General features: G+C 41.3%; 1 protein-coding gene across 1 annotated transcript in view; it reads right to left on the bottom strand.

The window, feature by feature from the left end:
- Positions 1-11,365, bottom strand: part of PRTFDC1 (phosphoribosyl transferase domain containing 1) — a 111,540-nt gene extending 100,175 nt beyond the window's left edge. The window contains exons 1-3 of the mRNA XM_049626637.1: positions 11,254-11,365; positions 5,776-6,046; positions 4-111 (exon numbers count right to left, since the gene is read on the bottom strand). Of these exons, the coding sequence (XP_049482594.1) occupies positions 4-111; positions 5,776-6,046; positions 11,254-11,365 (491 nt within the window). The remainder of the gene's footprint in view (positions 1-3; positions 112-5,775; positions 6,047-11,253) is intronic.
- Positions 11,366-11,609: the final 244 nt, after the last annotated feature.

The raw sequence follows: 11,609 nt of genomic DNA on the forward strand, positions 1-11,609 counted from the left end.
CACCTGAGCGCGGGCCCGGGGCGCGTCCCTCGCGGCCGCCGCCCGTCTGCGAGCCCCGGAGCCCCGCCGCCTGCTCCCCGCTGGGACTCGGGCGGACCCGGCTGCCCGCGGCTGGAATTTTACAGGAAGAGAAAGTGTTCTCATGGCCCCCGCCTCCCCGAGGCTGCGGTCCCAGCTTTCAGGCGAACAATGTCGTTGAATCGTTCCTGCTAATTTTTTACGCGCTCTTCATCCCAAGCGAATCCGTCAAAGAGTCTGCGATGTGGGATGTTCTCCAAGCATGGCTGTGGACGAAACTAACCCAAATGTGTGTTTTTAAATCCTCGAACCGCCAAGCCCGGAGTTTGCAAGAGCCCTGTGATTGTTTTCACCCCGGCCAGAGCCCAAAGTTTGGGATCTGGAATTCCAAGTAGGGTCTTTCCTTCACCGCATTCATGCGGAAAAGAGAGATTCTTGACAGATTATCCACTTTGCCACTTTTGTGAGACCGTCTGATCAGATTCTAACGCTTTCGGGTTGCGGTTAACAGCAATCGCTCTCAGATTCGACAGCCTCTTTTATGAATCTTTTGTTAATTGAACCCCTAATCCCAGCCTCCCCACAACCGAATGTGCCGGTTCTTTGTCCATTCCTCAGAGTCTCCGCTTTCCTTGCATATATATATTCATTCCCCTGGTCTCTGCAGTCCCGTCGCGTGCTTTGCAGCCCCTCTTTGGGTTTGAAGCCCTGAGCTGGACACAGTTCTCAGACTCAGCCCTCTCTCTCCAAAAGACTATTTTGCTCATGCTCGGGTTCTGGCACACGGCAGGGAGAGGAATGCTGATTTTGCCGGGTTTGAGGGGAAAATAATAATCAGTTGATGTCGCTCTAGGTTGGAAAACTATTAGTCATTCAGACGTGGCCGTGCTGAGCACTGTTTGTTAGGCTTTCCCAGATGCCAGCGCAGAGGAAGGAAGACAGCACCCTGGGTTCCCAAGACTGGGCACCAGGCTTGCCCACTGGCCCCTATGAACTGGGTGATACCTTTTCCTAGCGCATGGGTAAACATTCTCCGCTCAGTACTTGTCAGAGGTCCTGGTTCAGGGCCGTTTTTTATAGTGTGCCTCTCACCTCTTTTCCCAAAGGTAAAAGTCTACCTTGCATTGGCATTGTCGAAAACCAAACCCGGGAAGTATCTACACAACCAACGTCACTAAACCTTTCAGGAAACTGAAAAGTACTATCATTACGGTGTGGTCAAACTTCAGGGTTCACAACACTCCCTTGGGGAGCAAGTTAAGGCAATTTCACGCCAGCACTCCCCCGCTTTCTCCGCCCCCCCCCCCCCCCCCCCCCCCCAGCGCCCCCACCGCCACCAGGCAGGTTATCTGGAGAAGCCGTGGGTGGGAATCCATGCTTACTAAGGCTGTCAGATGAATGTAATGCAGGTGGTTCTCCAAGCATGCTTTAACGTATCCCACTTTGTCTCTTACTGCTGCAAAGTCAAAATCAAATTCACCCATAAGAGGCTCAGTGTGGGTGCACGGGCCAGATTAGGGGCAAGAACCTCAAAACAAATGAGAGGTGTAGCTGCTAGACAGAAATCAAGAAGGAACAACTCTGAGCCCAGCTCAGACACTGTGGAAGATGGAAGAAAAACTGTCCATAAATCTTTCCTTACAAAGACCATTAATTCAGATGTAAAACCAGAGAGGATCACAGTGAAAAAAAATATAACTTGCTTGAATGACAACAGGAACCTTATGAATGTACGCTCAAGAACTTGCTGTATAGACCTGTATAGGACTATTCTAAGAAGACCAAATTATTTTTTTGAGGCATGAGGAACAAATCATTGTTTTTTTTAATTTTAACAAGTCATTTTATTTAAATCAATAGAAAAAACATCACTTCAACCTTTATTGCGACATGTTTATTCATTTTTTCATAATATTTGAACTCCAGTGTGTATGTTATGCTTACAGCACATCTCGGTTTGAAGCAGCCACATTTAAAGTTTTCAATGGCCACATGTGGTTAGTGGTTTCCAGACTTGGGTATTGCAAATCAAGAGTATTCCAGGATGTATTGCACTGACTTAAAGTGAAAGGGAGTAGAAAAGAAGAGGATGAGATTTCAAATATAATTGATTAATGAACTTTCCAGGAAGAACTTGGGAGAAATTATAATAAGCAATATAAAAGTTGACACAAACTGGTTAGATTTCTTTCTTCTGGTTTTTAAATGTACCATTTTTTTTTAACAAATCATTTCAAAAAGTAAATTTATTATCTTGTTATATTTTGATAACATTTTGTGTGATCTAATTATACTTTGGTACTTTGGACAGCCTTAATGTAATAAGATACAATATGTGATATCATAAATAGTAATTGCAAGGACCGATATCCAAGAATAACAGCTCATCTGTCCAGGCTTAATTCTCAATCTTGCATTATGAGAATTTAGAGGCAAAAATTCTTCTTAAATCTCAAATTTCTGCTGCATGTCGAGTGGAAGAGCTTTGGAATAAGATTCTATTTTTTTACTAGCAATCCATATGATCTTAGCCAGTGAGGCTGAGCCAATGACATCAATATAATATGCCTTAATATGCTCATCTATAGGAGAGGGCGATGCATCATTTGCTCTATTGCATATAATGATGAGATTAACCTAAGATGACATGAAGAGAATCTTAGACAAATCCTATGAGCCTGTAAGGTGTCATTGATCTGAGATGCTGTGAAAATGTATGAGCAAATGCTTGTAAAGTCGGTTGATCTGGAAATGGCAAGGTACTTGCCTTTTTAAGAGGGGTGTGACATGACCAATTGGAGAAGTTGGGGCTGGTGTGCGAATGGGTAAGGGAATGAGAAAATTATTAAAATAATGGAATTTTCCACACAAAAAGGGTATTTTTAGCTCGGACTGTCCATTTTCTGGTATTTCCTTGAAGGAGCTGTAAGATTAAAGAGGTACATCTTTGCGAAGTTAACAACCAGTGACCATACTTGAGTTTGCCTGTCATTCTCTGTATCACCTTTTAGTTGTATGTTCCCTGCATTTTAAATTCTGAGATTATCTTGTACCGCTACCATGGTAAACACACAAATATTTATAGGCACCTGAATTCTCCACTAGGCTAAAAGACTTTTGTCCTAAAAGTACATACTGATTTTTCGACACTTTGGTGGTTTTTAAACTTTTGCCAGTACTAATCTGTTATGGAAGGAGCAATTCAATCCTTGCACTGAGTTGCTTTAGAGTCTGTCGCTCAGTAACCCTGGATTCAAAAATACAGAATGGCATTTATTTCTTCTGAGCCCTGAAACATGAAAATAAATTAAAAAAAAAAAAACTCTCAGCCTGGGAATTGTGTTGAAATACATAAACACATGAAACTTAGTGACTCAGATTGTTAGTCACAGAGTCACTGGTTAGAATCTGGATGAAATCCACTGTGGACAAAGGCCAGTAATAATGATGATGATATTTTGCTTTTCCTTAGTGCTGCACAAAACCCTTTATAAATGTTGCAAGAACAGAAGAAAAAGTGGCAAGATACTTTCTCCCAAATACTCAGGCTAAGTTAAGAATCTTGCTACCTTTGACGTATTTTTCCCCTTTACATAAATCCAGAAGAAATATAGTTGCAAATAATTGTAACACAAAACAACTTACGCAAGAGCCTCATTAGTATTCAATTAGCATAGTAAGCCCTCTTTCATGGCCTCTTGTTTGAAGCAGACTGGATCCAATGTGTAGTCTTAGAGTAAAGGAAATAATGGCTCCATAGTAGTTCTTACAAAGAAAGCCAGGAGCTACATTCAGAATTATGTTTTGTATGATTACACTTTCATTAGTAATTAACCTTCCATGGAAGAACCCACTATGGGTAGATTTAAGCCTGCTTTTTTTGCAATAATGTCAGGCATGAGTAATATCATCAACACTAAGTGCTGGGCTGCCTCAGAGATATTCTCCCACTATCTCCCCATCTGACCGGAACAGGAATCGGATAGCTTCAGAGTAAAAGAATAATGTGTCCATGTGTCCTTCCAGATCTCAGAGTCCTGGCAGCCGACCTCAACTCTCTTGGCCACCATAAAGCAGTCATTGAAAGGACACAGCTGCAGGAACTAGAGGCTAAGCACTAAATAAATCCACAGGGCTGGAGGCACAAGTCATGTACATGACCCTAACACAATACCTTGTGGTTATGAATGAACGGATTAGCATCTGATGGTGCTGTGGCAGTTTATGCAAAATTAATTGGTGCCTCAGCCAATGCTGAGTTTCTAATGAAAAGAAGTCCACTTCAAAAAAATAAAAATAAATAAATAAAAAACCCCAAACCAAGGAGATCTCCTTAAACTTTGGCTCATGTGGGGAGGCTGAAGACCACCTGGAATTGGAACCAAGCTGTTTATTCTCTTAACTGTACGTAGACCCTCTTTTGATCAGCATAGATGTCTTATACTCACGGGCAAGATCCCAGGAACTACTCCAGTTATCGCCAGTTTCTGGATTGTATTTTAGAAAGGAAGTAGGGGGAGCTTGGGAAAGAGGTTGGGGAGGTGTGGCTTGAGGCCTGGAGTTCTCTCATGGGAGGGAGGAGACTGAGAAAGAAAAAGAGATTGGACACTGGTGTACCTAGAGCAATACCTCCCAAGGTGTGTTTTGTGTCGCTTGTCTTTATATTTGAAAAAGATGAGGTTGTAATTCATTAGGCTGGAGAAATAATGAGATAAGTAAAGTTAAACACACTTCTATCTTGTGGAACTTCTCAGAGCTTGTAATATGCCAACACGTACTGTCAATATTCAAGAAGACTTTAGCAAAATGAAGTGTTTCCCTAACTTTTTTGACCATGGAAACCTTAGCAGGGGTGTTTTAGAAAAGGTTTTTAAAATTACACTACCATGAAATATTTAAATTCATGCTTTAAAATTGTTTTTTGAAGATTTATTTATTTTTGAGAGACAGAGCGCAAGCAGGGGAGGGGAGGAGAGACGGGGAGACACAGAATCCGAAGCAGGCTCCAGGCTCGGAGCTGTCAGCACAGAGCCTGACTGGGGGCTCAAACCCACAATCCACGAGATCATGACCTGAGCTGAAGTTGGAAGCACAACCGACTGAGTCACCCAGGTGCCCCAAATTGATACGTTTAATATTACCTCTCAGTAAGAGGTTTTATGTGGTCTTAAAGATACACTGAAAGAACTAAGTATTTCAATACAGCATTGTTTTCAAACTATTTATTGCTATGTTTTTCTTTTTTAAAATATGCAATAAAAACTTAAACAGACATGGCTGAGGCCTTTCGCAAGGCCGCCTCTCTGTACCGCCTTTCAAGTTGACACGAAACTCTGCATAGTCCTACAAGACAAGGAACTTACCCCACCCCCATTCATGCCTTCTTTCTTCCCCCCATCTTGTGAACAAGACCAACTTTCTGAGTAGCGAAAAGAGAACGCCGTCTCACCGCATCAATTCCCTTTGGTCTCTCTTAACGATAGTGTGGTGGGTTTCAAAGACAATTGTTTTTGACATTGCCAGCATAGAGACTATCCAGATGAACCAGTAAGTGAAATTGGCATGGGATATAGCGAGTTACGCTGGGTGTGGTCATGCTGGGCTCTTGGTATTTCCGAGGAGGTCTCTATCGTATCCAGGACAATGGACATCTGCAGCACTCACATTAATAGTCCTGTGGTTTGTACTTGAAGGCACTGAGTTCTTTTTGTTTTGTCACTAGGAATCTCTTTACTATACTCACTGCCTCAGCTGTACCTGTAGGATTCATGGCAAGCTGAATGTGATTCCCAGAGGGTGTGACTCTTCCCGTGTCCCTTGGCATGGCGCAGGTGGCAGGACGAGCCCCAAACAGGGCTGTAGCAAGTCCACAGGGCTGTTTCTGGGTCTGTAGCCAGGTACATGGCTGTTGAGTCTGCCATGTGGGTGTCGGCCTGCTTTCTCCAAATGGTCTTGGGCTCCACCAGGGGCTTCAGAACCTGCAGCCTGGATCCAGAGCTTCCACAGAGGCGTTTGTATCCCAGGATATCTGCCAAATTATTGTCGTTGTGCGGGTTATGAGCAAGAGACCTCCCAGTCTGCCATCTTGCTGACCTGTAACTTTTCAAAAAGAATATTCAAATATATTTTTCCATTTCAAATTTAGTATGTGCAAGTAATTTTAAATCAGAACATTTGGAAGAATAGAAGTAAAACATGAAAGCATTTTAAACGTGTTCTGGGGTCTTCCAATTTGTGACTCTAGAAAGTATCTGACATAGTTGTGGCTAAATGCTTGCTCTGTATTTCTACACTTCACTTCTCTGTTTTACACTTGAAGCAAAATAAACACATAACACAAGTATTTTTCCATGGTCTAACAAATGCTGTGTAAACATCACTTGAAACGGCAATGCCAACATTTATTTAGCCATTCTCCAATATGTTTTTATCACTTCCAAATTTTGATTTCATAAGTATATACAAATAAATATGTTTGTAATAAAACATTTATATGCACTTTAACCATTTCTGGAGGATAAATTCTCCAGAAATGGAGTTTCTAAGTTAGAAGGTATAAATATTTTAAGGCTCTTGACATATATTGCTAAATTTAGCTTCCAATATTAATGTCTCTCTTCGATGGAAAATTATAGTAAGCTTTATACAATTTTTAACTGAAATTGAGTAAAATTTTACTGCAAAAACGCTTTGAGGTTTGAGGAAAAGGGTGTTAGTTAACATATGTTAGAAGCTTAGCGATGAGAACTAATGAGAAAAGTCAGTTTGAATTTGTGATTAATTTTTAACTAAAGATTACTTTAAAACAAGGTGCTTTTATTGTCATAGTCCATAAAGTAATACCTAGACTAATGAAAAGTTTATGGTGCTCTGTTTCAGGCTTTTGGCTCCCAGTCAGGCAAAGTCAGCTTTAAAATCATACCTCACCACCTACCGGCTGACCTTGGGCAAGTTTCTTAACTTCTTTGCCTTAGTTTCTGCATCTGTTCATTGAAGATAATGTTAGTTCCTACTTCTTAACGTCATTGTGAAGCTTGGATAAAATAAGGTATTCAAAATACTGAGTACCTCAGGAGTGCCTAGGACATTTCATCTATTATCAAAATAGAATAATTTTAAATGGAATTTCTAGTCAGTGGAACTTCTACATTAATAAATGGATCAGTTGAAGAGTTTTGAATTAATAAACCTACAATCTATAAAAGTTTCTTCATGTAAATGAGCTAACATTTTCCTTCAAAACTGTGTTATCAATTTATTCTACATATGTATTGTGTGTGTGTGCGTGTGTGTGTGTGTGTGTGTGTAAAGCAAAAATAACCTACAGGAAAAGCTTCTGTTTAATGAGCACCGAGAATGATGGATTCTTAATTAAGAAGCCTATTTTTTATATTTTTAAATTTTACATTAGAAAGAAAACGATTAGCTTGATTTAATGATTTTGATCTTTGGAATATGAAGGATAACAGTAAAAGTGAACTTCAAAGTGTATTAATATACTTCGAATAAGCTTTTCTCAAACATAAATGCATCACTAATCTCAATATCTATAGTTTATATCTAAAGAATAAGTATAAATGGACCAAATTAAAAAATCATTTAGGGATGCCTGACTGGCTCAGTCAGTAGAGCATGTGATCTCAGGGTTGTGAGCTCAAGCCCCATGTTGGGCATGGAGCCTACTTAATTTAAAAAAAAAAAATCTTCACCATTTTTCACAGTGTTTCTGTAAGGAACAACTGGGAAGGTCTCATAGTGAAAAGTTGTCCCTTGGTGCAGAAGTGGGCATTTGCATTTAGTACTTGGGTGAAGCAGAACTCTGTTTTTGTAGGCCGTTTGAGATGCTATTCAGTTACTGCGGCCAGTGGCTTTCTTGGTTTGGTCCTCACTTTACCCCAAATTCTCCACTATTTCTTGGCTCAGCCAAACGATCAGGAGCCTCTTAAACTCAAAGCTCAGGCCAACATGGACATTATCAGACTTTGTTCCTGGCTGGAGAAATAACCTTCAGGTTCTCTTCGGTTCATACGAAACACAGAAATGCCAACCAGTCCTCAAAGTCACAAAGGTGAAACATTTTAACACACCTTTAACTTAGGGCCATTCCAAGGAATTGGAGATCAGAAGAATCTAGTTTGTATGCTAAAGGCCAAATGCTTACCTGAGAAATAATTTCCTTCTCAACCTAGGATTAACATCACTGGCCTTTCAAGCCCAGATTCCTCAGTGCGTTCTGCACATTTGGCCACAAAATATACACCCAGGTCACCTTTTACAGAGAATACAGGAAGGAGAGATAAGTGAGTCAGGCTTTTCTGACCGTCTGGGGATTCTGCCAAATCTTAAGTGGTGTAGACAGTCTTCAATGTGATAAATATCACACCTGAACTCTGTACTCATTACCTTTTCACCTTGACAGCCACGTCGTGTTACCTTGTATGTTATGACTTGTTTGTTATCTGGGACTTTTTTGCCTTCTTTTTCACTATTTTTTTTTAAGTCTTAAAAGTAATCTGTGTTTCTAAGTTCTTGATTTAGGCACATATCCTGGGTCTGGTGCAGTGTTCTAATCAACGGGATTGCATTTTTTTTAATGTTTATTTATCTTTGAGGCAGGGGGTGAGGGTAGAGAGACGGGGAGACACAGAAATTGAAGCAGGCTCCAGGCTCTGAGCTGTCAACACAGAGTCCGATGAGGGGCTCGAACTCAGGAACTGTGAGATCATGACCTCAGCCAGAGTCAGACGCTTAACTGACTGAGCCACCCAGGTGCCCCTGGATTGCATTGTTTTTAAAAATAGTAGACTCTTAAAAATGATAAATGTTGAGAATTGGTACAGAAGTTGTCATTTGGGCATTTATTTAGAAACCCTCTTTGTATTAATACAGAAAACCTAAAACATAGGTTTTCAATGATTTCTCCCATTCTTAGAGAGATGGGACGTTTTTGGAAAAGTTTCTCCAAATCTTCTTCCACATTTTCTCCTTCTTATATATATATAAAAAAGGGAAACTCTGGCTTTACAATCAGACTACGAAAGCGATGTACAACAGAGTAGCAAAATTTCTCAAAAGCCAGGTTACTTTCGTGTAATGAGAAAACCAGAAAGGAGATGGTAGAAGTAATTATCTAAACTCATTCGATGAACTTTGAAAACTAATGGCGAATGCAGGAAAGATGTTCCTTCTCCACCTGTCAGAAAGCTCTAGGCAACTCCACTGCAGTGAGATTCCTTAGGTTTGAGGGCCTAAAAGACCACCAGTGGCAGTGTCCTGGTGGGTCAATTCTCATGCATTTTATCTGGACTTAGACCAGGGTTTCTCAACGTTAGCAATATTGACATTGAGGAGGAATCAGTCTTCGTCGTGTAGGATGTAGCAGTCCCAGTTGTGGTAGTTAAAAATATTTCCAGAGAGTAACAAACACCCCTTCCAGCGGGTGGGAGCCCAGTTGTTCCCGGTGAGGAATCAATGTCCTAGAAGAACTGCTCTTATACTGGCCTCAACTGTCTCCTACTCTATTTTGAAGAGGTAAAGGAAAATGGGTAGCCAATAGCCAACAGACCCATGGATGTTAATAGCCCTCTTGGCTGCGGCATAATGTGAGAAAAGTTTGAGGGAGAGTTTTTTCTCTTTCATGCTTCCTGGAATAGAGAAACATAACCAGACATCAAGAAAACACTGACTATGTCTCCAACACAGAGAAACACATCAAAGTTTGGGCCAAAAAGCAAAACCAAAACTTGGTTTCTACAATTTTTCTCATTGACTCGATCAGTTTTCATTTTCTCCTAGTCCTTCAAAATAGGAATTTGAGTTTATAATATTAATAGAGCCCTAAGGTTCATTAAGATGCTTTCCACTTGAGGGGCACCTGGGTGGCTCAGTTGGTTAAGCATCCAACTTCGGCTCAGGTCATGATCTCGCAGTTTGTGCTTCTTGAACTCTGTCTCTCTCTCTCTGTCTCTGTCTCTCAAAAATAAACATTAAAAGAGTTTAAAAAAATTCTTTCCATTTAATATAAAGAAAGATGAGTCTCAGGGGGAGGATGACCCATACACTCAAGACTGTCCAAAGTATTAATGTTTTAAAGCTTATTTATTTATTTTTGAGAAAGAGAGAACAAGAAAGCCTGCATGCACAAGCAGGAGAGGGGCAGAAGGAGAGGGAGAGAGAGAATCCCAAGCAGGCTCCACACCACCAGCGCAGAGCCCAATGTGGGACTCGATCTCACGAACCTCGGGATCACGACCTGAGCAGAAATCAGGAGTCAGATGCTTAGCTAACTGAGCCACCCAGGTGCCCCCAAAGTACTAATATTTTAACTTTTTAAAATTCATGTATTTATTTTGAGAGAGAGCAAGCAGAGTAGGGGAAGAGAGAGAGGGAGAGAGAGAATCCTAAGTAGGCTCTGGGCTGTCAGTGCAGAGCCCAATGCGGGGCTCAAACTCATGAACTGCAAGATCGTGACCTGAGCCAAAACCAAGAGCCAGAGGCTTAACCAACTGAGCCACCAGACACTCCCAAAGTACTAATACTTTGAATTCGCAAGGCTTACAGCAGAATCTGGAAGCGATCTTCTTTTCTTACCCCTGTCTTTAATATAGAGTTGTGCAGGCTATGCTGAACAAGCCCCTGCATGGGTGAGCCCACCTGTTCTCACAGGCAAACCTGGAATCAGGAGTCACAGCTCTGAAGCCTTGCCCTGCCTCTGCCAATTTACGTTGACTTTGGGACTCATGAGCCCAAGACTCCGTTCCTCCCAGTGAAAAATGAGAATTACCATGATTTACTGATGGGATTGTTGTTATGATTACATTAGCATCGTGATCACTGTCATTCATGTTACTCTCATTTTCCTCCCTCCCTTTCCTTTCCCTCTGCTGTGTCTATTCCTTGTACACACCCAGGCTCTTTGGAGCCACAGCCCTCGCATACTTGCTTAGCCCCAATGCTGAGTCCCAGCACTATGGAAAGATCACCACCACCTTGCAGGTTTGTAGAAAACCAAGTTCACATGTTTCCAAAAAATTAAAAGAGTGGTCTTTCAATTTATCACTACTTGAAGTGGTTTCATTAAATTGCCAAGTGCTTAGATGTCTACGCATATAAACAATTAAGTTCTCTGTGAAATTAATCTAGGATGGGGCAGGTTCCTGACAGGTGGTCAGGATACTTTCACCGAGAGGTGCTCAGACCCGTCTAGATAAGTTCTAATTATTGCTACTGCCCTACCTTGTACATTTTGGGTTTTCTTCTGGAACAACCCTTCTTCCTCATTCACTAATGAATCTTCCTCATCTTCTTCCTCCTTCACTAATGAGCTGTGTGCCCACTGGCAAGTCATGGACGTATACGTTTGCTGCATTTAATGGCTTTATATGTGAACATATCAGATACAAAACAAAGAAACTAATTCCTCAGCCACCCGACCATCTGAAACCTAGTCTCCTTTCTTGCGTTTAGTGGGAATTGTATCAACTGGAAGGTGCCCGAACTCCTAGTGATCGGAACCTTCAGATAACAGGTTTACAGAATACATGCAGATTCACTGTTCTTTCTCCAGAATAAGTTTCAAACACACTCCCGAG

This window comes from Panthera uncia, chromosome B4, assembly GCF_023721935.1.
Source record: "Panthera uncia isolate 11264 chromosome B4, Puncia_PCG_1.0, whole genome shotgun sequence".
Lineage (NCBI taxonomy): Eukaryota > Metazoa > Chordata > Mammalia > Carnivora > Felidae > Panthera > Panthera uncia.